Consider the following 17,570-nt stretch of genomic DNA (forward strand, 5'->3'; position numbering starts at 1 on the left):
ACATGTTTTCGGTATTTATGTTACGTTGTTTCATACATATTTTCTAAGTTTACATACTTATTTTAAGGCCAACCATGACGTTTTTCCTAAAACTAACTAAGTGGTTTTGTTTCCTAAACCCAAGTCAGTGGTGTTGTTGCCCCCTGCTGGTACTGCACCTTCATACACTCGTGTAATATTCATGCCTCGACAAGGCAAAATGTGACACTGACACGCCATCCTCTGGTGGACAGGCATGTCTATTACAAGCTTTGGTGTGATATCGGGCTGGGTACACTGATGTGCAGATACAAATCTAGTTTAGGAGAAGGTGAATCTAAAGACAAGAGTGCTGACTAAGAGTCAACCCTTCACAAAGAACTTCATAGATGCTTTATTTTGCACCAGTGTTCAGCAATCATACAAAAAAGAAATCCATCATTGACATAGTTAGTTGATCAATAGGCAAGTTTGCATCCAAATGTAGTGCAAATTTTAATCAAACTTCCGTAAAATCATCAAAAATAAAATGCACATTTCTAAGCACGTTCAAGTTGCACGCTTCACGCATGTCATGATTACACTTTGTCGCGTTTTTACCAATGTTTTCCACCTATATTTCTGTGTATGTGTATGACACAGGAAGCTTCAATAGGAGCTTTGTGGAAATATTTCTTGAATTCAACCGACAAACATACCATTGTTTTCTTTCCTTATAAAATATGATTAAAACATCTCCCTGAATCCTCTCTTTTTCGTCTTTTCACTGCCATATACCGCCACTATTTCCTGACATTCCTGGTGTATCTTTCCCTCATGCCCTTGCCGTCATACAGTATAAATAAACAAACACAACGAAAACCACAGAAAGAAAACACAAATTTGTATGCAGCGCTGTGTTCAAGTATGTTTGGCATACTGCTATAGACGACCAAGTGATTGATTGTAACAGGAAATAACAAACAGATGCAGAAGCAAATGAGGCAGACGAAAAAGAAAGTAGATACTGTAGTACACCAACTCCCTCACCGACACTTCATCACAAAATGACTCCTGGCTCTCCAGAAAATATAACAGTTCAAGAGCAACCAAGGGAGGGATTTTCCTTTCATATTCCTATCATTTATTTATCCTAATAGAATAACCTCTGCTGTTAATCATCCCACACTATACTTTAGAGTGTAATATTTGCATTATGCAGCTGTATTTCTTTTGTCTTGTGCTGCTATGAGGGGGAATTGCCTGTTTTCTAACCTCTCCTCGTTATCCCCCAAACGCAAAAGAAAAGCCTCCCGCCTAAATAAAAACTAATTTCACCCCTCAGCTGATGATCTAGCATCTGTTATAGGGCAGCAGCCCTCAGCGGAGTCAACAGGAGGAGCAGATAACAGCCTGGCTGTGGTCTACTGGCAGCTTTGCAATCATCTGAGGAGAAGGGATGTTTATCGTGAATGGAAAACGCTCGTCATCTCTCGCTGAACCGCTGGCGTTCAGATGTGTAACACTTGGTAACGAGGCCGCTGCTCCTCTGACCTTTTCAAACGTGCTAGACAGATCCATAATTTGGCTGATCTGAATAAACTAAATCAAATCACACAGAGGAGAACAAACCAGGGAGTGATTGCTGATAACTCTGGTGGAGCTCCGCAACAAAAGGCGCTTTTGAACCACATGAAAGACAATGAGAAAAAGCTAAAGAGGAGCTTAACAGCGCTGGGTTTCATTAACTAGTGGCCTCTTTGCTCTTTGTCTCTGAGCCTATTGAACTCTGTGTGCCGCTCCGGCCCTCTCAAGCCTTCAAACTGAGCTTCTTCCCGGAGTAAAAGGGGCAGGGAGCTCAGCGGCGAGGGCCAGGCGTGACTAATGCAGGAGCCTGGTGCTGCTGTTGCATGCTGGTACGGGGGGACGACCCTGCCTCCCTGCCTCCGCGATGTATGGCAACGGCCCACTGTGGCTGCATACAGGGCAGCACATAAACCCCAGCAGCCGCCACTGCCGCCGCCGCCCCTCCTTGTCTCTCATACCGCCCCACCCCCGTCATCCATTCATGGCAGATCCTTTCAGCAGGTCATTCAGAGGGCCAATAAAGAGGCTAGCTCATTCTGCCCGTTCTGAAATGTGCAATGTCAGAAAGAAGGAGAGACAGGGTGGTGGGGGGAGGGAGGGCAGATTCCAAGAGGGCTTACAATCTCTTCACTAAAGTAGACTGAGTCGGACCTCCCATTTTGTTCTCCGCAGACAGTTGATGTCGGGAATCATCCCTTCAGCATGACAAAGAGAAGAGACATGGCAGCATCTGTCATGAAAAGGGATGAGGTTTGATATCAAATCTGAATCCTTTCAAGTCTCTTATTGAATTCTTGGAGGTCGTTTGTTTGGTGGGAAATGAAGGCATCACTTATACATATAAAATATGTACTGCGTATGTGCAGTATCGTACCTTTAACCACTGGGATTCTACTGTGTGGAAAGGGTGAAGGGCTTTCATCACATATTTTCTCTGTGACGTTCATTAACCCTGTCCAGACTCAGTTATCCTTGCCAGTGCTTTTCTCCATTTCATTTTCCACTATGGATAATACCCCCTCAATGTAGGCGGGATTCCCAGCTCATCGCCATAGCGGCGCCGCATTGACACTGCTGTGACATCATCTTCAGTAACACTCGCTGAATCCTTTCATTGGCAACCAAACGAAGGAACGTCTGCACTTTGTCAGTTGTACAGCTTAGAGTAAATACTGTATTGGGCCAAGGGACAAAAAAAAAATTGTGGTCGCTATTTACGGTAGCTTGGCTTGAAGGTAACCCACAAGTTGCAAAATCTCTCGTGAGACTCGCTGCTTGACGACCTAACACTAACTATTCAAGGTCAAAACCTAACCTTAACCAGCTCAATCAAATGGTGGGTTTGTGCAAGTGGCGATTCCAGTGATGATTCTCTCTGACCAATCAGTGGTCTGCAGTGTTTTAACACCACTTTATCGGCTCAGATCGCTTGGAACCTCGACTGAGGTGGTGCCAAAAAAAAGTATCAGGTACTATCCACAACGTTTGCTCCTGGAAAACCAAAAAAAGAGTGAGTCTAGTTGAGTAGAGCCGTGCCGGTCCATGCAAAGGAAATGCAGCATTAGGCTTAGCAGAGATGAGTTGTTGGGGTTAGGGGTGAGGTTGGGTTCAGGTACTGTAAGGGGAAACACACAGTGACAACAGCCTGAGGCGGAGAACCCACCAGATGGTTTGTTACACCGAACTATCTGAGAAGCCGTCATTGGAAACTGTTTGGAAAAGGGCAGACACTTTAAAAAAAACACTTGGCAGTTGATTGGATGAACCATCTGTCAATCAAACTCTTGCCGAAGCCAGTCAGGAGAAGAGCAAAATCATCTTTTGCATCAAGAAAAGCCTTCAGTGCCGTTCTTTGCTCTTCTTTCAATTAATAAATACTCTCCAGGTCTGATATAGCTGATGCTGTTGCAGCATCTACGCTAACCTCTTCAGGAGCCGCCATTGTTGTTTAGAATTGAAGAGTGGAAGGAAACAAACTTAACGTTGTTAAGTTAGCACGTGTTTGTTTACGTCATTGGTTCTCTTGCAGACACCTGTAGTGTCAGAGCGAGGCAACAGGGACTAATGAAAGATTCGATAAGGGATTTTCTGGCTTGGGAGTTTAAGGAATTTTAACTGACTTGAAACTGGATCCAAAATGGTCCCAGCTATCTGAACTACTGTCATGAAGGTCGAACTTCAGAGCCAGTCTGCATGTTTCTCTGCAGCTCGCACTCCTACGTGAGTGTGTGATTGTATGATTGCAAAGGTGGCTGCTGGCAGTATGATGGATGAGGAAGCTGAAGACGTCCATATCGCTGCCTGTGAGCGGATTAACCCTCTACCCACCAAAGAAACACAACTCGGAGCATCCACAACGAATTAAATTCCACACACAACCACAATCTTAGCACATTAACAGCCCTCAGCGCTGGCTTTTAAATTAGACCGCATCATTACACGAGGCAAGACTTTCTCTCTCACGCTCTCTCCCTCTTTCATTCTCCTATCGTGCACAAGCTGACATACTCCAGACTCTAGTGGAACATCTCTTTTTCCACTCCGGGAGAAGCACCGGAGTGCAAATTAACCCCCAATTTTGTGAGTGTGCCACTGGTGAGTATCACTGGGTGAGCATCACAGAGCCACAGACTGAAAGCTTATGAAAAAAAAAAGAAAAACGATGCACCGAGCTCACAGGATGTTGTGTAATTTCACCCAGATGTGCCTCACAGCTCATCTAACTAATAAATCCAGTCTTTTCACATCTCAGGCTCTGCTGGAGCTGCTGAGACGCTTTCTAAGAGCCAGGAAGCTTTTCTGGTGGTGAATGGTGCCTTATTATTTTACTCTCAGAGTGGAGGAGTCCACCTGTGCTCTATTAATAAAAGCCTTTCTGAGGAAGGACAAGGAGCTGCTCCTTACAGCAGAGTCGAGGTCAGTCTACGACAAGGGAAGCACCTCACCCAGATGTCTAAAAATACCGTCCTACATACTAAATGTGTCCGGCTGGGGCAGGAGATGGAGTGATGAAGCACTCTAAAAGGAAAATGCCCTTTTCGTTTATGGATGTTGGTGTTTTATGGAGTTTTCCTCCTGTAAAACAAGCCTCATTCCCACAAGAAACACACACAAGCCTTTGTTTTCTAGTGCAGCAGCAGCCCAGCAGATTGATTCAATTCATAAATAAGACCGAGTACGACTGTGTGAAACTAAAAAGTGTGGCCGATAGCATCTCTCCCAAACAGAGCCATACATTCCAGTAACTCTGTGGTCTGCACACACACACACTCAACACACACGGGTTTAATTTACAGTCACTGTCAGCGGCCGAACATTTCTCTAACCACTATCTGATACGTGATGAAAATCCCTTGCCAGCAATAAAACCTCTGGGAAACAAGAGCTCGCCTGTGTGGACGGGGCCAACGTTGGCATGAACTTGTTCCACCGTCTGTCAGAGGGCGAGCTGTGATGGACTAGATGTGAGATTAATGGACTTTGTATAGGTGCACAACGCTGAGGCTTTACAGTAGGGCATATTGTTCACACTGGCGTCCTCATCCTCCAGTTATAATCAAGGACATCAAGATGGACAGGTATCCAGCATTTCCTCTGCAGGACTTCTACAGAGAAAAACACCTGCACTTCTGCAATTAATGATCTCAAATGTGCAAAAAGTTGCAGAAGGATGTTTCAGATCAAACCAGAGAGGAAAATCTCATGTATAAATAAGACAGAAGACACAAAAAGAGACATTTTGAGAGGCAGTTTGAGATTTCCATCCCCTGCACTGATTGCTTTGACTGTATCACTACATTATACAGTAATAATGAGCTCAGTCTCAGGGGAAATGGATGTGCAAAGATAAAAAAAAAAAACCTCAAACATGTTGTAATTGTGAAAATATGATAATTAGAATAAAACAAAGTCTTTGATCCAGACAGAAAAAAAGGAAGGTAGTAGGTCATGACATCCTTCTTTACATAGATTGTTCCTTAAAAAAAAAAAAAAATAAGGTAATGAAAGAGAAACAGCCTTGAGGGTGTCTGTCTTCTCCTTTCTTTTTTTTGCACATTTCAATATAATAAGGTTTAATGCAACTACAAAGGATGCAAATTTGAGCCTCGTGCAAAAGCAACGCACACTGTCCACCTGTGTCTGATAGTTGCATGTTGTTTTGCAGGTCTGAATGTTTTTAAGGTGCAGGTTTTCTTACCGTTCCCGGCTGTGATCTCGGCTCTTGCATCCCCAACACACTGCAAAACTAAAACAACTCCAAGGAGAAGGTTGAACGTCTTCACAGCCTCCATATCCCCAAGTTACACCGCCGATTTCTCCTCAGTAAACCCGGTCTCTCTCCGTCCACCTCCTGCAGTGGACTCCGGTAATAACTCCTCTGCCTCTCGGGCTGCTTTTTAAAAAGAGAAACCTGCCTGCGCTGCACACTGAGCTGCAAACTGAGCTGCACTGAGCTGCTGCTTTTCTGTTGTTTCCAGCGTGCGACACACTCACTGCGCGCTCCTGGAGAGAGTGGAGACGCGCTCGTGCTATAACAGCTCTCCAACCACCAGAAATGAACACAACATAACAACAGGAGAAGAAGAAAGAAAAAGTTCTCCACTTAAATGTTCATCCCAGTCCGACACACTGGTCTCATCCCACTGGTCTCATCCCACTGGTCTCATCCCACTGGCGGAGGTGCAGTGTGTGTGTGTGTGTGTGTGTGTTGCGCTCCTGGAGAAGACAGTGCGCTCCTTACGTCATCAGCTCCTCGGAGCCAATGGCAGGTTCAGGTTCAGGTGACTTTATTTGTACCCGTAAGTAAATTTGTTTTGCAGCAAAAATAGAGGATGAAATCCGTATTGACAATAAGGTACACTGTAAACAATTGCTGTTAATTTACAGCAGGATTTCAACAGTATTAACCTGTTATTGCTAAAATCAGTGTTTTACTGTTAATACAAAAGAAAACTTGTTAAATTACCCTCATAGGCCGTTTTTTAACTGAACTATAATGCATTCTTAAAAAACATCACTTTACTGCTGATCAACTGTCTAAAGTATCATCAGTAACAGTTTCATGCAGTATTTATTTTAATTCTGGGACCTGATCTGCTCATGTGAGGCTTGTACATTGTACATGATTGTAAAATCAGTGAATTAGCTTTATTGTTCTTCACTCACATGTTGTTCTGGTTTGCATTCTGTGCTTGTAGCCAGCTATAGACAGACATTTTGGGAAAAGTGTCAACAAGTCTATTATAGCCTTTTTCCTAACAAGTGCCTTTAATTGTATTTAGTGTGACTATTCCTATGTCTGTAACCTGCTAAGTCTATTCATCTAGGCAAAAAATAATGTTTATTAAAATGTATGTAAAAAATACAACCTAAATAGATCATTAAAACAAATCAGTAAGATAATGTAAACGAAAGGTGGAATCACAGCTATATAATGTATCTTTAAACAGTAAATTAACTGTAAAATACTGTGAAATTAATAAAAAAAACAGTATTTTTCATTAACAGTACAAAGCTGTAAATTTCAGCGACAGTATAATAATGTTAATTTTACAGTAACAGAAAGGCAACCCTGCTACTATCAGTTCTTTACTGTTATTTTACTGGGAAATTTTTAACAGTGTAGAGCACAGACAAGAGACAGACATACCAAAAACATGACAAAGAGTACTCAGCAAAAAGCAGGCCACAAGAACAATATGAAAAAAACACTGAAATATCAGGACAAAAAAGACACAATAAATGAGAAAAGGGATAAACTTTCCATAAATATGTGCAAAAGCTGCTAGGACTTATATAAATGAACAATTGCAGCTGGAACAAAGCTGTTCCTGCTTCTTCTTCTTCTTCTTCTTCTGTTTTGATGCTCTCTGAGTGTGTGCAGCAGAAGACAAACACACAAAGCGTTTCTCCAGCTGCCGGAGAGACAGTGAGGATTATTTTTTTTGCCTTGGGATATTATATCCGCAGCGTGTCTGACAAGCTGCGTTTTGAGTGATGTGGGAAGATGCGTTTGGAGCTTCAGGAGCTGCTGCTGTAGGCCTCCTCCTGTTTGCCAGCAGACAAAAAGATGTTCAACATGCTGGACGACTCATTCCACACACAGGGCTTTGTTTTTATTAGCCTACGTGTGATGAATGCTGTATAAACATATAATATACAAGAGTTTTAGCTTGAATATTGGCTCTTTAGAGGTCAGTTTCTATTTAAAAAGTTTTAATTAAGTTATTTTTGTTGTTATTAGGCTATTTTACTTATTATTTGAGTGTCCCTGTGTTCTGTTACACTTATAATGATTATTTATTTTTGTGATCTATCTATCTATCTATCTATCTATCCTCACCTTCACTGTACAGACAGGTGATTAGACTGTGAGGGCGCCCTCTTCAGGTGCAAGTTATAGGTCATAATGTATTAACCCTTCTGTTTTGTTTACTTCCCAGAGACCCCCACTGCTGTGTAAGCATAATTATAATAATTGCAAAATCAACAAAATCGTTTCCTTTATATATTTCCTTATTGAAACTCAATATGTAGAAAAGTATTGAGGTGGTGGTAACCATTTCCTTTTTCCAGAAACTGGGTAAATGAGTAAAAAGCCTGGTTTATTACACCAAATGAGGAAATATCTCATGTACGTTATTTTTGTTATATATTCCTTTTGTTTGCTAAAAAGAGATGTACAGTATCTAATCTGACATAGTGGTGTTACTTATGTTTGGGGTCAGTTGGATCAGAGATGTCTGACTTCCTGTTAGACCTCTTAAAAATCCAGAAACAGAAATCCAGAAAGATGTGTTTAGGATGTAGTAGAGCGACATAAAAAGAACCAAGTCAACACCAATATAGGGCTGTCAAACTTAATAACGCGTTAACGCAAATTTGTTTTAACGGCAGTCATTTCTTTAAGGCATTAACGCAATGGATTTTTGGAGGTGGTAGCGGGCTCAGGTTTAAAGCTAGAGTGAAGATACTGGCATCATATGAAACTAGAAAACCTAAGGAATCCTTTGGTACCAACTATGTCATAGCTTGTCGCAAAGGAGGTTAAGTAACGCTCCAAACTTGCGCTACATTTTGGTGAGGAAAAACTGTCATGGCTATTTTCAAAGAGGTCCCTTGACCTCTGACCTCAAGATATGTGAATGAAAATGGGTTCTATGGGTACCCACGAGTCTCCCCTTTACAGACATGCCCACTTTATGATAATCACATGCAGTTTGGGGCAAGTCATAGTCAAGTCAGCACACTGACACACTGACAGCTGTTGTTGCCTGTTGGGCTGCAGTTTGCCATATTATGATTTGGGCATAAATGCAGTACCTGTGAGGGTTTCTGGATAATATTTGTCATTGTTTTGTGTTGTTAAATGATTTCTGATAATAAATATATACATACATTGGTATAAAGCAGCATATTTGCCCACTACCATGATGATAAGAGTACAAATCTCCCTTTAAGGTACATTTTGAACAGATTATAATGTACGATTAATTTGCGATTAATTATTTTAATCGTTTGACAGCCCTTCACCAATCACATACTTTATATATATAAATATATATATGAAAATACACTGTATTTAACGATGTTTAACAACGAACAGAAGAGTAGTTTTCTGCAGCAGATGTTTAAGCAATTCTCATAAGATTTGGAAAAATCGTGAAAAAGGAATAAAGCTGATAAAACAATGTTAGGTTTGTTTTTTGAGCTGTTAAAGAGAGTCGGGGGTTTCCAGGACCCAAAACAAAACAACAAGGTTAATGGATCGATGGGAATGTTGAAAACTCCCATTTCAATTACTCCTCATTCCCTTGGTTGGTTGTGAGCTTTCATTTTTTCTCAACAGCAGCAGCCGGAGATTGAAGAGGGAGAACTTGGAAACCTCTCATGTGAGGGAACATTTCTTTTTTTCCTTGGTCATTGCTTAGTTTGCGCTCATTTTGCACAGGAAGGATAACTTGGACCACATGCTTGTTCCAATTAAGACACTCGCTGTGGGAATTCAGGAGCTGCACCACAAGTTATGGAAAAGCTAAAAAAAGAAAGAAAAGAGAGGAAACTCTTGCATAAAGGATCACTTTTGTAATTTACTTGGCTGCATTTTGAACATTTAGAGTTTTTTGTGCTAATGGATTTTCAAACTTTTTTTGGTGGTTAAAAATATAAATAGAAGTCATCAAAATCCAAACGTGAGGGCACTGTGAATGTCTGACGGCACACCAGCCTGGCTCCGAAATGAAAACGGATCAATGAATAGCAAGTACGTCACTAGCTTTGTCAGTAATTAGTAATTCCCTTGATTATCTTCACTGGCCTCTAAAATGAATCTGTCCCATTATCTTTACAGGTGACTGCCAACAAAGTGGCTGCTGCAGTGATTTGTTTCTGCTGCTTTGTGCCAGATCTATAGAGACAGTGCTACATGACCTGGAAAAGAACACTTCTGTTTGTCTCTTCTTCTTTTTAATAACTCATGGTAAAGTCAAAGAAAATGCTATGCTTCATATTTTCTGAAAAGGACACAGAGAAAGAGAGGGCATATTCAAATAATGAATGGGATAATTCCAAGTAATGTGTCCATCTTATGTGACGAGAATGTAACATTAACATCTATCGCCCCACCTAAGGACTTGCCCTAACTCCAAAACAAAGCAGAGAACATAAACAACCTTAAATTAACTTAGAAATCATATTTTTTTTAAAATATTCTCCTTATAACTGCAGAACTTGCCTAAGAATCACCACGTTTTTAAGTTTTCTTCAATATCAAACTAATCCAGTGATAGTTGTTTGTGGATCCATGGGTATATTGTAAACAGGAAGTGCTAATAGCTAATTCGGCATACTTTTAATGGTGCCAAAATGTAAAATAATACAGGTAAAATTGAAAAAACGGGGCTCAAGTTGCTGTAACAACCCCCAAATATTGTAAAAATTAGAAATACACACACATATCATATCAACATTCTTCTTCTCTATCCATTCATAAACATTTGCTCTGTGTTAAAAACTTGTGCACATTAAAAACTTCACATTGCGAGTACAATCTCCATCTTGTTGACTAAATGCATTGCCAATATACTGTAATGATCCTGAAGGCTTTTAATGCCGTTATTTGTCAGAACACTTAAGTCTTTTGATAATGAGGTGTTTAGAGACGTGTGAAAATTCCTAGGAAGAAAGTAGAGGAAGCAAAATAGTGACGCGCTTTTCTCTTTCACTTCCCTCTAAAATAGCTCTGGGAGACGTTGTTAAGATCATAATACTCAAATAAATATCTGCTGACAGCGCCTGTCTATGATAGTGTCACATCCACTTTCTCACATAAATCACCCTCAGCGTGATCACACACCTCTCGTGCACCCGAAGGGACGTATATCAAACGTCTGTACAGCTAACACACATAACCCCACCCAGATAGACATAAAAATATGCTACCTGGTGATGTATTTCCGTCATAAAAGGAGATTATTGTTGACAAATGCAGTGCGGCCTTTTAAACCATAAAGCATCTTTCAATCAGATCGTGCAGTCCAGTATCAGGATGAGATTTAGTCCTGAGGCTGGGAAAGCATCCTCCATCCACACACATGCAATTCTACTCCCCTGACATTTTTCTTTTTTCTCTCTCTCTCTCTGCAACTCTTTCCGAGCACTTTAATCATCACAGTAGTTGAGACTCAGCGGCCACAGCTCCCCATGCAGTCTGCTGCTCTAATCACCTTGTTCCACAACTCCAGCAAAAAGAAGCCAAACTCGTCCTCAGTTGACCACTCTGAATATATCTCTTGATCCTTTTTTTTTTCTCAAAGCATCCTCTTTCTCTCTGAACTCTATTTAAGCCTTTCTTTCTCAAACCGTCTCCGACTCCTTCCCCGTGTGGCATGACGCAGGATCACTCACACATGCCGTGAACTTTTGCTTGGCAGGAGACCACGCCGCACTCTGCCTCCCCAGGGTGACCTTAAAGAGCATCAAAAACGTCTGTGATGAAATGAATGAAATGAGATGGGAGTGACATCAAGGGATTTAGATTTGAGGGTGGTGGCAAGTGTAAATTTTCCAAAGAGTGCTTATGTGTAGATTCGGGTCTCACTTGTTGAAGTTGCGGAGCAGCATGTCACCGCAGCATTTATGATGCTTGGCCACTTAATAAACAGAGAACAGAGAGTGAAGTCATAAACTGAAACACTGCGGAGAACAAGCTCAGCTCTGTTTCCGTCTTTCCATTAGAGCATTGCCGATTATGAGCTTTACCGTTTCACAATAATATTAACAAGACCTGAAAGCGCAAAATCATTTAGCTTTGCTTTGAGTAGAAGCTTGGAAAAGGTCAGCTTTCTTCCCTTATTGCTCCATTTTTTCAGGCTTCAAACTTCTCCGTCACTTGGGCATCATATACGCCCAATCATTTCATTTAATTCTGCCTGTGATCCATGAACCAATTGGTTATTGGATACTGCTCCTCCTAATGCCCTTTAAAGCTGCCATCTCCAACAGATTCCTCCTCCTTTAACCGTTTTAAATCTTAAAGGTGCTAAATTCAAATTCAGAGCACATAGTGCCTCCACACAGCTCTCAACATGGCGACTGCTGAGCTAACAGTGCTAACAGAGTTAACAGTGCAAACAACAGCAACAATGCTGACAGAGCTAATAGTGTTAACCTAGGGGTGGAAAGACCGGAGGGTGGCCGCTATGCTTCCGCCGATAAGGACGGCGTTATCAGCTGGAACTGCTGCAAGAGCACAATGCGGAGCGGTGACTGTGAGCTAGACAGTGGGGCACACATGATAAGAGCCTTGCAGAGGTAAAGGGCAGCACAGGTATAATATGTCAGCGAAAAAGGAAACTACTTCACTGTTTCTAGGCAACAACAACTGTTTAACTGTTGGAAGTGAGCTGTTATCTCACTCCCAACTCGTCAAATACCGCCGTTTGGTAAGCGCCCCTTGGCACGCGACTCCTTGCTATCATCAGTCCCGTGAGTGAGTGGTTTAGTATCGTCAGCCCCGTGAGTCACTAGACTAATTGGTTGTGTTGCCTAAACCTAACTTCCTGTGAAAAAGGAAGTTTATTTTGAAAGGATACTATGCATGTAAAGAGCGTATAGTGACACGCTGTCCCCAGTCCGTTCGAAAGTAACGCAAGAGCGCTACCCCGTGCGTTGGTCTCCGATGCCGCACTGACCAAACGGTGGTATTTGACGAGTTGGGAGTGAGAATGTGTTGGTTATCTCATTGGTTGCGCTTTGAAGGTCAGCAGCAACCAAGGTCAAAGTTGAAGTTATTTGAAATTTGAGCACAACACTCGGTGGCAATTTAGAGCGGTGCGCCATGTCAAGGGTAGTGCTTCTGCCTAGTCGGGCGGCACCACTCTCCCCATAGGAAAACAATGTCCACTATTGGCCTCACACATGTGAAAACTACTGAGCTACACAAGCTTTCTTACCAACGGTCATATATTGATCAAACTCTCATGAGTAATTCATTGTATTTCCAGTCCATGGCAGAATGAATTACTCTGCAGAGGTCGTTTATCTTTACGCAATCATTCTCTAAGGCCTCATTTGTGTATCTCACGAAGCACACGATAAATAATAAAATTTAAGAACCTCATTAATTCAGTGTTTGATGATAGAATGACTTCTCTGTCTGTAATGATGGAATGGTCTAATTGGTAATTGGTTGTTCAAAGTGCATAAAACACCCTTTACAATTTCTTTCAAGTCATAATGAAGCTTTTCTGTACAACACAGGAGGTAGTTAAGACGTAGATAAAATGGTTTTAAAACCCCCAAACCACAAGAGATCCAATCAGAGGCAGCTCAGCGACGTCTCTTCTCCTCAGCCTCCATAAGAGGCCGAGACCTGCGGTGTTTTTCTGAAAAACGGTCAGAGGACGGCCCCTTGGGTAGATCGCCATCCACTCTCACTGAATATAGAGAGAAGAAACAGACATTTTCCTCTGCACTCAGCCACAGAGGATGAGATCGCCAATTCAGGGCTATCATTACAAGGAAAGGGGGGAAATTGCACCTTCACCTGGCTGGGCTGGGTGGGTAACCTCAGTCCTCAGTTGCAGGAGGAGGATATTGAATGTTGTGATAGCAGGTTGACAGTCAGGTATGGGAAAAGACTCAGGTGAGTAGTTATATAAATGAAGAGTCAACAGTTTAAACAGCCCTTAAAGGCTGTCATTGCTGAGCGTTTTCATTACAGGAACCTTTCCGAGCGATACACAAACAAAACAGTGACCTTTAGATGGACTCTGTGATTAACAAAAACTGTGACAACAATAGCTCCGGTGAGAAAAGCTGACTAACGCTGCTTTTACCAACAACAACAACACAAGGACAAAGGCTGCCGGCGTGCAGCAGGCAGCTCTCCTGTGTGCTATTCAACAGCACGAATATCGAAGCCACCAGAAAAATGTTCAGCTGGGAACAAAAAACGTTGATTGCTGCAATATTCACAGTCAGCAGGCCGTGGTGTGAGAGGGTGGCACATTAGTGGGAAAAGGTTTTTGTGTCGGTCATTGATTGTAGTTGTGTTAGGTCAAATGTCACAGGGTTGAAACAAACAAACATTGATGTCGAGGCTGTGAAAAGGCTTAGCTGGTGATTTTGGTGTTTCACAGGGGGAGACAGAAAGGTGCCCTTGGATTGATGGCTTTGCAATTGTTAATAATGAGAAAAGTAATGAAAGTACACAAATGAGAAGAATGACCACAACTGTAACACAAAAGTCAAAATTTGTATGTCTCCATAATCAGCATATCTCTTAAAGGTCCCATATTTTAAAACGTGTGATTTTCATGTTTTTTTTTATTATAAAGCTACAAGCTTAAATCCTATATAAATACTGTGAAAGTATCAAAACAGTCAATCCCCAGGGAAATACTCACAGCCTGTATTCAGAAACTCTGCATTTGAAACAAGCTGTCACGATTTCTGCCCATTTGTGATGTCACGAATATACAATATTTAGACCCTTTACACAATTTTAGGAGTAAACATTCAAAATGTGTCCCAGTTTATTCCTGGTTGCAGTGTATGTGAATGTCATCAGCTGACAGGAAGTACACATGGTCCCAAGCTGTTGCCTAGCAACGCAATTCTTTTGCAATTCCGTCAAAATGCACTAAAACGGAGCATTTCAGACAGAGGGTAAACACAGGTATATTCAGGGAGACAGTATGAGGAAAATAAAGGGTTTTTTGAACATTACAGCATGTAAACATGTTCTAGTAGAAACACAAAAAACAAGTATGAACCTGAAAATGAGTATAATATGGGACCTTTAATTAAACAATATTTGAGGAGATATTCTTACTTATTTAAATGATAAATAAGATTAATCAGTTAGCTAAAGTCGTTTGAGGAGCTAAATGTTTCTTCGATACTGCTTTACAAAGGCAGACAGCACTAACTACGTTACAGAAGCTCTGAAATTAAGAAAATTGGTTTAAAATGTTCAGGCTTGCAAACTGCACAACAAATAACCTACTGAAGACAGATTTGAACTGACTGTTTAGACCAGAGAGATTGATATGAGATTTTTAAAACATTATGTTTCTACATAAAACCCGCTTTTTAATGATTGTAACAGTGACTACAGTCCTACCTGGCTTTACAGGAAGAGTGTTGTCCTTCATTTCAATGTCAGTCTGGTGGTTCACTTTGAGGCCGGCTTGACATGGTGAAACTTTCACACAACTAGAAGCGGGATAATTATATTAGGCAATGAAAGCTAAAGGGAGTCACAAACGTCAACTTTGCTTAAAATAAAACAGCATATTGACTTACCCTACTGTGCAAGCACATGTATTTTTGTCCTCAGGTGAGTTGTCATGACATGGGGTGTTTGAGGTTGCATTTTAATGTCCTCTTCGTTCACAATACTGTGACTGTAGCTCTCAAATGCATATTGTAGTCCTCTCTGTCTACTTTTCTCTGATATTTCACAAACTGTTATTCCAGAAATTTGCTATTTCCTTTGTAATATCTCTCACTAACATCAGTTGAAAACTCCTAATTGACATGCCAGGTGCAAATGGTGCCAAAGCTTAACAGGCAGGTGAGGCCTAGCAACAGTAACCAAGGGAGGAGGGGCTTAGCGAAGGGTCAATTAAAACCAATTGTAGGAAATGCAGATACTGTACTGTGGATAACCTTCTTTCACCTTTCTTGTCCATTTAAACTAGCGTGTTTGCTCATTTAAAGTCCATAATTATGGTCAATAGGGATAGTTCATCAATATGGATTTTTTTTCAATTACAGATTAAAGCTGCAAGTATTAAATGTAGTTTTAGCTTTGGCTAGCTAAGGCAGCAGTGGTGGCTATCTGTCCAACTAACGTTAGCTATCTCGGTTAGCGTAGCTGTCTTAAAGGGACTGTTTGTAACTTCTTACACATATAAATCAATCTGGGTCAGTGTCCCATGCGCGCTCGCGTGTGGCTATGCTGTTCAGACTCAGACTCCAAAACAAACTACACGGAAGCACCAAAACCTCAAAGTTATATCTAGTGAAGCCCGTCTTGCAAAACAGTGTTGGCGGCGGGCGGAGGACGCGGGGGAGACCGTAGCTTTGGTCTCCAGGGCTGGAGTCTCTGCTGTACTCTGCAGCTCCACCTCACGTGCATGCACGCACACTACACACCGCAGAAGAGTTAGTAGCTCTGAGAATATCTAGTGAATGTACAGTGGACGTTTGTGCAGAAATAAATGCTGCAGCTCCTCCAGACCAACAGAGGTTTTCCGTGTCTTGTGAAGTGACGGGGCTCCGCAACGAGTTACGTTATTGTCTCCGACCGGGTGCCGGTGTCTCCCCTGTTTCCTCCGGCCGCGGTCGGGAGGCTGAAGCAGGAAAAGCCAACACTAGGATCAGCATTGATTCATGGAGAGACCTTCGTCTGGTCAGCTAACATTGCTGCGGAGCAGGTGAAATATAGAGATATTGTGGTTTTAGCTGATGTGTGTCGCCTCACTATTTTTTGCGGGTGCTCGCTCACATTCAGGTAGCGCGTGCACACGGGCGAGTGCGAGCAACAGAACACTGACTTTCGTTGACTTAACGGCCACAGGTGTCGCTGTTACAACAAATTTATGATTCTTACAAACAGTCCCTTTAAATGCTGTTTTCATGCAGATAAATAAAATATAAATTTTTCTATAGCATAATAATTATTTATATGGTAAAACAGAAGCCAAAAGTCAGATTCCAGTCTCACCTCTGTTTTGAACAACTGTGTATAGTTTCTGCTTTTTGTAGGGCAGAATAGTGTGTCAGAGGAAAAAGTCTTGGGCCAATATATAAGGCGAGGGCACAAACAATAAAACAGTGCACAGCTCAAAGACTGAAATTGATCTTGTGGCCCTTTGATAAATCTCTGACCCAGAATCCACCTACAGACTCAGCAAAGACTCCACAGTGATGGAGAACGAGACTAAACAATCATGACACTGGAGATTGTGTTCATGCAGTCTGAAAATTAAAGATTCACAACTTGAACTTGAACCAATATGTAAGACTGGGAGTGTGTTTTGATGTGTTTCTGACTAAGTGCTCTCAGAGCGCTCGCACGAAACAACAGATTGACCTGACATTTATTATAAATGGGATGGAGGCTCCAAATCCCTATAAAAGCCAGAAGTAGGCATGTTGAGTTTGTAATCCTATAAGCCATTTTCACAGCAGACATTTTGAGTTAAAGTATCATAACAGGCAAAGCGCAGGTGTTACTAATAACATTAACGATGGATTCAGTCTAGTCCAGCAATCATTCATTTTATTATTTACACCTGTGCTTTTACTACTATGGCATGTCTTCCTTGAAAACGATCTACTGAATAATTAAGAGTTATTTGATAGCAAATATGTCAATTATTATACCTGTTTTTTGCAAGTCAGTAGTATTTTATAAATATTGAAATATAGAGGTGAGAAGAATCACTTCCCAAAGACAAGGTGGACGAATATACAAATGAAAGAAAGATTTAGTTTGTGACACTGGAGTGTTT

At 41.5% G+C, this 17,570-nt stretch overlaps 1 protein-coding gene across 2 annotated transcripts in view; it reads right to left on the minus strand.

The window, feature by feature from the left end:
• Nucleotides 1-15,573, minus strand: part of LOC119480423 (plexin domain-containing protein 2-like) — a 111,599-nt gene extending 96,026 nt beyond the window's left edge. Inside the window, exon 1 of one of the 2 annotated variants that reach the window (XM_037756612.1) lies at nucleotides 15,355-15,573. Coding sequence is in view for 1 of the 2 variants with exons in the window: in XM_037756611.1 (XP_037612539.1) it covers nucleotides 5,744-5,837 (94 nt within the window). In the remaining variant the exon portion in view is untranslated. Of the gene's footprint in view, nucleotides 1-5,743; nucleotides 6,240-15,354 lie in introns of those variants that run through there. The other variant, XM_037756611.1, reaches the window with a different exon arrangement.
• Between the last annotated feature and the right edge of the window lie 1,997 nt (nucleotides 15,574-17,570).

Source organism: Sebastes umbrosus, chromosome 21, assembly GCF_015220745.1.
Source record: "Sebastes umbrosus isolate fSebUmb1 chromosome 21, fSebUmb1.pri, whole genome shotgun sequence".
NCBI lineage: Eukaryota > Metazoa > Chordata > Actinopteri > Perciformes > Sebastidae > Sebastes > Sebastes umbrosus.